At 31.9% G+C, this 9,708-nt stretch overlaps 2 protein-coding genes across 2 annotated transcripts; both read right to left on the bottom strand.

Moving 5' to 3' along the window:
• Nucleotides 1-385: 385 nt before the first annotated feature.
• On the bottom strand, nt 386-6,170 carry LOC100812491 (probable mannitol dehydrogenase). Its single transcript, XM_003552110.5, has 5 exons — nt 5,966-6,170; nt 4,146-4,259; nt 3,508-4,021; nt 1,857-2,010; nt 386-759 (listed from the first exon to the last, which is right to left on the bottom strand). Exons 1-5 carry the CDS (start codon nt 6,061-6,063, stop codon nt 554-556), a joined length of 1,086 nt encoding a protein of 361 aa, XP_003552158.1. The 5' UTR covers nt 6,064-6,170; the 3' UTR covers nt 386-553.
• Nucleotides 6,171-6,560: 390 nt separating this feature from the next.
• Nucleotides 6,561-9,484, bottom strand: LOC121173956 (laccase-17-like; the record flags this gene model as incomplete). The annotated part of the gene is made up of 4 exons (XM_041011815.1): nt 6,561-7,569; nt 7,849-8,823; nt 8,972-9,100; nt 9,205-9,484. Coding segments are annotated over 4 exons (1,515 nt in total), but the record flags the coding sequence as incomplete, so codon positions are not given.
• Nucleotides 9,485-9,708: the final 224 nt, after the last annotated feature.

Below are 9,708 nucleotides of genomic sequence, written 5' to 3'. Positions count from 1 at the left end.
ACCTAATATGATTTTTGATTGGTTGATAAAGTAAAAAAATGTGTATTGACAATGTATAAGTTTGTATTTAATAGCTATAGAAGCACAACAGGCAAAAAATCAAAGCGTTATATCTATTTATCTATTTTCTGAAACACAAAATATTTGAGACACATATCTATAATTATATATAAAGGAAATAGTGTTTTTTATATACACATTTTTATATTTATTTTATCCCTATAACTACATTCATATATATATAAGTTACCATTTTATTCTTATAATTATCTTTATAAATCATTCACTAACTTCTATTTTTTTATTTAAAAAAAAATATATGAAAAACCAGTTCTCAAATGCATGTTTCCCATAATATATATAACATGGATATGGCACACCAAAATTAGTGAATGCAATTATTCTGTTCCCTTTATTCAAAATAAAAATGGATACAAAAGATCTAGGAGAATAACACAAGGAATATTAAACATCCTTAAGAGTGCTTTGTATTATTGTAGTGTTCCCTTCCCTTGGTCAATGGTCATTCTCTGTTTTTTGACTCGGCCCAAAACTAATAGTGTGGCTTCAATGTGTTTCCAATGTCAATCACAAATCGATATTTAACGTCGGCTTTCTGGAGACGCTCCATTGCTGTGTTCACATAATCCATAGGAATTACTTCAATTTCCGGTCTAACATTGTGTTCAGCAGCGAAATTAATCATTTCTTGTGTCTCCTTGATTCCTCCAATGTAACTACCCGCTATACTTTTTCTCCCTACCAATAATGCATGATACTCGGTTTTAACTTTTAATCTTCAAAGGATGCAACATGCATTCTATACTAAAAACATCCTCCTCTCACAACAAACAAGTAGCATAGAAAAAAGATGGTGAAAATTCCACAAATAAATTTCTGTTATTAGAACTATTTTTATTAAAAGAAATTATGTATGCTCCTTGCCAACATGATTATGATTAAATAGTCAAACATATATATATATATATATATATATATGAGAGGAGAGACTAAGTTGTTCTAAAAGTAACTTTAAAAATAGTTATTCTTCATCCTAATCATTGATTTTCTTGAAATCTAATGGTTAAGATTAATTACTTATTATAATCATTAAATTTTAAAAAAAATAAATAGTAAAAATGATGAATAAATCTAAAAGAGTTATTTTTGAGTAAATTAATTCCTTCTGTATACATAGAAAGGTAAACATGTGTATTTGGTCATGGAATCAATATAAAAAAAAAAAAAAAAAAACTAGATAGTCCTAATACAAGTCTTAGAATATTTAAGATTAAAAGATAAATTTACTTGACTTTTTTCAGTAATCATGTCATGATTAACTATCAGTTTTAATTGTTCATTTATAATAGTATAATCTAAATTTATAATTTGAAAAAAAATATTGTTATTAAATATGAAGAGACATCAACTTACTCAAAGAATAATTTTAAAAAAGATACTTTTTATCCTAATAATTTATTTTCTTGAAATTTAATTGTTAAGATTAACTATTCACTATAATCATCAGATTTTAAAGAAATAAGAATGATGAGGATAATGAATAATTCTTGAAGAGTTACTTAGGATCGTTACCCTAAGAGTAACTTTAATAAAGTTACTTCTTATTCTTACCATTTATTTTTTTAAAATTTAATGATTATTAAGATTAATTACTCATTATAATAATTAGATTTAGGAAAAGAAAATGTTTTAGGTGTCAAAGAGTTGTGTCTTTCCTTGCAACGAAATGAGATAAAATAATTCATGTGCTTGGTTGTTCTATCCTTATGAACTCTGCCTTCAAGTGAATGACAAATGGAACATGAATCAGTGAAAATACTTTTTTGTATTCTTACCCAAAATTAAAGGTGGGAGAAGCAATTCCAGAGGTTTCTCCGGTGCCCCAACAGCTACTAGTTTCCCATGAGACTTCAATAGATCAATCAAGGGCATGAGAGGGTGGACTGCAGAAACAGTATCAATTATACCATCCAAGGTGCACATTGCAGCCTACATATATAGTTACAGAAGAACATCATAAGTTTTCATCAAAAAACAAAAGACCAACATAAGTTATCCATTTATTATTTCTTGTGTAGACGCATGCATGTTTGGCATATATTGTTTCAGGTAAAATATTTTTTTCAATGGTTTTGTTAATGCCAACCTTTATTTTTTTTTTTAAAATAAAAACTTTTAACTTTTAGTTTCTTAAAATCAATTCAGTGATTGGTGTTAACAAAATCTATTTTTACCTTAGAAAACTATCAAACAAGTTTTTAAGTTACAACCAGGCTTGCCTTCGCAATTATGATTTTATTTTGTTTCTAGATATTACAAAAAATTATTGATAAAAGTGGCCAAAATTAAAGTAGGATCGAACCATAAAAAGGTAAAGCCTAAAACAAAATTTGAGAAACTTATTTTTACTTTAAAGAATAAAATAATATATGGGACCTTTTAGCCTACATGTAATGTTTTAAAAATTAGACTGGTCTGACCGGAACCAGTTGGACCGGGAACCGGAGGGGCACCAGGGTTGGACTTTGGATCATTCATGCAATTGAACCGGTAGCAACCGGTGCAACCCGGCCGTTAAGCGGTTAAACCAGCAAAACGGCCGAACCGGTTCGTGCATAAGAAAACAAAAATAAGAAAATCAATAGATGCGACTATGCTGTTTGCCGGAAAGTGTTCGCTCCGTCACCGGAGGGCTTCTAAATCGTTGTCGGACAGCTTCTGCGTTGTCGTCAAACAAGGTCCACACACAGTCATCAAAAAAGCGCCCACGCCATCGTCAGAAAACAGTTGCGCCGTCACCACCAAACCTTTCAAAATGAGTCATCCATCTTCAAACTTCAAATTGTTTCACTTTCAATAAAATGCAACGGCAGTGCGGCGCAGTACTAGTGTAGCAGCATAGCACGAAGCTTATTAGATGAATTAGGCTAGCAAGTTAAATGGGACATGTGGGCCAAGTGTTTATTATTATTTCTATTCTCTTTTTTATTTGGTTTATTGGGCATGCATGTGATAAAAAAAAATTAATCAAAACATATAATATAATAAATAAACTAAATCATAATAAAATATTATCAATAAATAATAACAGTAATAATAAAATATAATTAACTAATAATAATAGTAATAAAAGTATAATAAATTATTTAAGACATAACAAATAATATTAGTAATAATAAATTAAATAAACAAAAATATATAATAATAATAATAATATATAGACTTGTTTTAGGTATGATATGAAAATTTTAAACTTTTTTCCTAAAAATAAAGTCATACGGATCAGTTAAGTACTCCCTATTCGATATAATTGACTCAAGGATCCAATGTTGGAATCAATTAGCCTTGGACTGGCCATGAGTCGCATTTCGGTTGTGGAAACTTAAAAATTGTGGCTTTGCCATCAAAATCACAATCTGAAACCATTTTTTAAAATCATGTTGTCAAATAAAAAAATATATATTAACATTAATTAGTAATAGGCACCTGCATTTGATCTTGGTCTCTACTGACCACAAAAAAATCAGCTCCAAGATGTTGTATGGCTTCATTTTTCTTTTTAGGAGAGGTACTGATGACAGTGACCTTCAAGCCAAGGGCTTTTGCAAATTTGACAGCCAGATGGCCTAGTCCACCAAGACCAACCACACCCAGATGCATGCCAGGTTTGTCAAGCCCAAAATATCTCAAAGGACCATACACTGTGATCCCTGCACAAAGGAGAGGAGCTGCAGCATCAAGAGGTAGGGCACTTGGAATGTTGACAACAAAGTGCTCATCTGCTACCATGAAGTCTGAGAATCCCCCATATGTGATGGTGCCATCCACATACTTTGCACCATATGTGGGAATCACTTGTTGGCAATAATTCTCAAGATTGTTGACACAGTTTTGGCATGAGTGGCAGGACCCAACCAAGCATCCCGCAGCTACTTTGTCTCCAACCTTGAACTTGTCTACTTTGCTTCCCACCTCTGTCACTTCTCCAACAATCTCACGGCTGTAATTTGTTCATCCATTATCATTAACTCAATCTCAGGCACTTCAAGCTTTCTTACACTTAATTAATAAAGAGCATTATTGTCAAGAGACAAAAACATTGTTAAAAAGTAGAAATCATATACCCAGGGACAAGGGGATAGATGGAATCACTCCATTCATTTTTCAACTTGTGAAGGTCCGAGTGGCATACTCCACAATACAACACTTTAAATGTCACGTCTTTCTCCCCTGTTTTCCTGTGGTTCAAAGAGACCATTTTAGATGCCCTTATTTTGTTTAAACTAACTAATGATTGGCATCGTAATAATAAACAATAACTTCTTATTTAGGCGGGTGCAGAACATAAGTTTACAATACAACTGGAAATATTTGGTGATGACTAACTAGAGATCTTATTACAATTTTTTTTTTATCCATAACATTGATGGATGTAAATTATGTACTAATTTTATTAATAATTAATTTTTGATAAAAATTTGACTGATCACTTTTAATAAGATTTTTTCTGTTAATAATATTTCTTCCATCCATAAAACTCAAAAATCTTGTTCTAGAGATCAAGTTCAATACCATTCAGATTAATAATTTATTAATCATTTAAATTAATAATATTTATGTTGATTTAAATTGTAAGATAAAATAATAAATAAATAATACACACCTAAAACATATAGTTCCTAGAACTATGAAATTGCTAAATTGGGAATTAAACTTAATGAAGAATTACTAACATAAGATGAGTAATATCTTAAAAATGAAACTTTCGGTAATAAATGTAAAAATTCACTAAAGTTCTAGTGATTCCTTGCAAATGTTTTTATTTTCAATCTAACACCCATTTTGATAGTTTCATAATTTAACAAAGCTCGAGAACATTTTGTGTTACAAATAAATTTTGTCTACCCAACATGAAAATGAAGTAAACTTTCATTACAAGAATATCATTTATTAATGAGTAAAAAATGTTAAGCATTTCAGTAAAAAAAAAACATTGATAAGCATTAGGAATTTCTATATTAATATAACCTCTGGTATCATAAATTAAATTATTAGGAGTTAAATATATTTTTATCTCTAATAAATACTTGATTTTTGTGTTTATGTTCTAATAAATTTTTATTTTGCGTTGAATTCATAATAAAATAACAATTTTATTTTGATTCTTGATATTTTTTTAAGTTCTCGCCGATAAATTAGCTAAGTTTGTTTTGGATCCTAATAAATTAGTGATTTTTTTAGTCTTGACTAATAACAAATGAAAATAATTTATCAGACAGTAAACACAAAAGTTATCAATTTATCAAGAACTAAAAAAAGTATCAAGGACCAAAATTAAAATTATTATTATATTAGGAACTCAACACAAATCAGAAATTTATAAAAAAATAAACTCAAAAATTAAATATTTATTAGAGATCAAAACATATTTAAGTCAATTATTAATATAGATATAGTAAACATCATATTAACATTTACATTAATAGTATAATTTAATTTTTTTTTTATGCTGAAAAATTATTATCAGTATTAGATTTTTTTAATGATATTGGTGTAAAATATTTATCAATTTTACTTATAATAGATTTCTATTGAATAATCAGTTGACTGATCACTTTTAGAAGTGTCTCACCTCCAAATTATGTTTTTTATTCATAATACTTAAACCCAATATCTTGCTTGAGAGAATTAAGACGTATAAATTTCTAATGTTTATACTAAAATTTAATTTCTATGAAGATAAAAGACTATATCAACGAATAATATACTAAATTTGTTTAGCCTGAGACATTTCTATTTGTAGTATTTATGATGTAATGACTTTACCCTGTTTTAGGTAGTTTGTATAGTAGTGAGGGTTATTTTTGGATAGTTTATACTCCTATTTTAAGTCAAACAAAATCCTATTTTAAGTAAGGCATAGATTGAGAGAAGAATGAATAACCTTCTAGAGAACCAAAAAGGGGAGAGAACACCAGATGTATCCCTAGCTGCCCATCCATAGGCCTTCCTGGGATGCTCAATTTCAGGTTGCACTGCCATTTCAATCAACTCCAAGAAACAATGTTAAGATAAGATAGGAATAACAAAAATTGTGCCTAGCTTGTCTCACAAACGAAATTTGGAACTCACGTGTCTTGAAAAGGCTTAATTAAGGCTATTTAATTTTTATAAGTTGAAGAGTGGGAGCTGTTTGCTGTTTGCTGTTTGCTGTCTGCTGCCTGCTGCATTGACGTATTTGATGACCTCATCCTCCATATGCTGTTTAGTATTTATTTATTTATTTTAATGACCTAAATAGGAAAAGCAAATTCTGTACTTAGCATAACAAGTTAATTAGATCTGCACCTAGAAATGTAAAACTCCTATGATGTCTTACTAATGCAATGAATGAATGAATATTTAATATAATTCTAGAGCTATCAGTTGAAGGATGCCGTGATTTTCAATTGTGTGTTGACCAATGCTACAGCCGCCACCAACAGTATATGCATAGAAATTAAACAAATATATACACAAGGTGCTGGCGTGTGCAATTTTTACTCTTATATCGATCGTTGAACCTTTCCTGTAATTTCATTCAACGCTTCCATATTGTCGTACTTCAAATTTTGATTATTAGAATGTTGTCTTGTAAGTTTAAGTTGTTATACTTCCATTCAATCATACATCGTGATATTTATCGTATGCGATTTGCTAATATATTCGTATATTTTTTAATTGGAGTCTATTAGCAACTTACTAACCACAGTTCATTCCTCTTCTTTATTTTAACGTTTCAAAACCTTATCTCAAACCCATTCTCACAGAACAATAGTTACATCTCAATCTTCGATCACGATATACCAAAAAAAAAAAAAAATCAATCCTGCCCAGAAAAACTTGAATGTAAATAGAAACACATCTAAATAGGTTTTTCTTGTCTAAATGAAGTTGGAGTAAAATGGTATTAATGGATTCCAATTTGATTGGCTTTCCCTTGTGCACTTTTCACTTTCATTACCTCTTGTGGAGAGAGTTGACTAACATCCATAGTTCTTACATGAAAGTCAGTAATATGCACATACGGCATCATAAGCAAATTGAAAAAACTGTCAATTTACATCAACTAAAATTAAAAAAATAAACTTAAACAAAAAATGAAAAAAATGCTAACTTATATAGAGCAATTTACTATTTAAGCCAAATGAAAAAAGAAAGTTACAATATTGAGAATAAATTTGATATTTTTCATAAATCTTGATACATTACACCGTTTTACTCTTTTCCCGAGGGAAAATATGCCAGTAGTAGTCAGTTAGCCCATGAAGAATGCCGGGCCATTCAAAGGAGAAAAAAGAAGAAAAAACCCGGAAAAAGATAAAAACACAAAAAACATAGTAAAAAACAAGTTATGATCGCAATTTCTAGTGAATAATTAACAATTTGGAAGATCAGCTGGTGGTGGAAGCAGCTTCTGATTTGGAAGTTTTCCATCCAATACAATCCAAGCCATTTTCAGACCCCAGCTGGTGTGGACTTCAAGATGGCAATGCATGAACCATACCCCTGCATACATAATTTACAGTAAAATCCAAAAGGTTCAAATCACAAAAGTAATGAAAAATTCAGTCCTATTATGTCCAATGTTTTTTGTTGTGTGTATGACTCTATGTTGCTCAATATCATCACAAGTTCACAACTATTTCTATGTTAGAATAGTAGCTCATTCTTTCTTTATTTATATTTTAAATATTTTATGTGGATGGCAAATTAAGGAACCGTTTCAAATAAGTAAAAGCCTACAACATTGGAAAGTGATGACAAGAGGGAATTAATCACTAGTACCTGGGTTATCAGTTAGGAATCTGATAGCAACCCATCCACCAGATGGGACACCAACTGTGTTCCTTTCAACAGGATCAACGAGATTGAAGTTTACAGGGTCCTTCTTTGGATCAAAGTTACCAAAACCTTGACCAACAACAAAGAAGTTAAAGCCATGCAAATGGAGAGGGTGACTTTCAGCACCAAGAATGCTGGTGTCCTGCATCACTAGTTCTACACTTGTGTTGAAGGGAAGAACCACAACCTTTGTCCCATTGCTCACCATGGTATTGTTTGGTGGAGTGCCTGTATAGTTAAATGGAACCAATGGACTAATAGGAAAGTAAGGGGAGTAAACTCCATTGGATTGACCAAAGAAGTGGGCTTGAAGAAGTGCAGTGGTTGGTTGTATAAAAGAGACATTGTTCACTGATGCTGCAAATTTTGTTGCATTGGTGGGTCCTTGACAAGTTTGATTTTGAGGGCAGGGAGTTGTGCCAAGGCCCACTGTGAAGAAAAAGTGCTTGTCAACTTTCTGGGGTACATTGGCAGGAAACTGAGCACTTGCTAAGCTATGAAGCTTGTTGGCGAAGTTTGTTGCGAAAGAAGTGTCATTAAGGGCAGGGAGGATGGGCTTGAAGAGTGAAAGCTTCTTGACTGAAGTTGTTGAGTGAACAAAATGTGGTGGAACTTCATATTCAAGGATAGCAGCCACAGTTGAGTTGTCAAAAGTACCCTGGCCAGTCGCATATGGTCTAGCACTCATGAAGAATGTGGCATTAGGATAGTGAGATTTGGTTTTGAGAAGAACATTGGAGGTTTGTCCAGGGGCAATGAGAATAGTGTCAGTGTCAAATGGCTTAACATAAATTGCATCGACATCAACCACTGTGAGGGTGTGATTTGCAATGCTGAAGAAGAGTTCGTCATTGAGTGCAGCATTGATCAAACGGAGAAGGTATGTCTTCCCTGGCTTGACCTTTAACTTGAATGTATCTGCAAAAGAACAATATTTTCATATATATTCATAACATATCCAATTTTAATTCATAAGCTTATGGTCTTAGGTCTTAACCACTAGTAATCACATAAAACGAAGTATTATTGGGTTACTGTATTTTTTATTAGCACATGATATATATACCTTTAGCGGAACAGTTATACAATGGCCCTGGAAGACCATTAATAGTGTAGGCATCAGACACATTTGGTCCTCCACCTGTTTGCAATGCCTGTGTTATGACTGCCTCAGGATCTGTATTCCACCATTCTCCTGAAATATGTTGTTATATGCATGTTAAAGATAGGTCACTCCTAAGTACATTAAGGTAAATATAGGAACACTATGGTATGATGTCACAGTCACTTTCTTATTACCAAAGATGACGGGAACTTCCTTGTAAGGTTTGGTAAAAGGATATGGAGCTCCTTGCTTGGGAAGAATGATGATAGGACCATAGAGAGTTGATCTTAACCATGAAATGTGGGCATGCCAAAAGAGAGTGCCTCTCTGGCCAACAATGGTGTAATTGTAGACGTAACTTTGGCCTGTTTGAATGGGGCACTGAGTCACATAGGCAGGTCCATCAGCCCAACCTGATCGAAGCTGTCGAATGCCATGCCTAGTTGGATGGTAACTGTTGAGTTGGTTAGGATTCAGTTACAGAGGAGAGAAAAATAGAGAATGAAGATGAAAGAAGAAAAAAATATTATGATTGATTTGTAAAGTGTGTGTTACAAAGTATTTATATTCTCAGATACAAGCTACTACTAAACAAGACTACAACTAACTAGTTATAATCTCAACACCCTCCCTCAAGCTTATCATGGTAGATGTTGATCATGCTAAGCTTGGAGACAAAATCATGAAATTTGGGTGGT

Source organism: Glycine max, chromosome 18 (assembly GCF_000004515.6).
Source record: "Glycine max cultivar Williams 82 chromosome 18, Glycine_max_v4.0, whole genome shotgun sequence".
Taxonomy (NCBI): Eukaryota; Viridiplantae; Streptophyta; class Magnoliopsida; order Fabales; family Fabaceae; genus Glycine; species Glycine max.
The sequence above is the reverse complement of the archived record's forward strand: the minus strand, read 5'-3'. Positions and strand labels throughout refer to the sequence as shown.

Excerpts from the sequence above, each read along its gene's own strand:
- LOC100812491 (XM_003552110.5), bottom strand. The coding sequence starts at position 6,063 with ATGGCAGTGCAACCTGAAATTGAGCATCCCAGGAAGGCCTATGGATGG. Across the intron at positions 4,260-5,965 it reads CCTTTTTGGTTCTCTAGAAG|GAAAACAGGGGAGAAAGACG; the intron begins GTTATTCATTCT and ends TTTGAACCACAG. Across the intron at positions 4,022-4,145 it reads ATCTATCCCCTTGTCCCTGG|CCGTGAGATTGTTGGAGAAG; the intron begins GTATATGATTTC and ends AACAAATTACAG.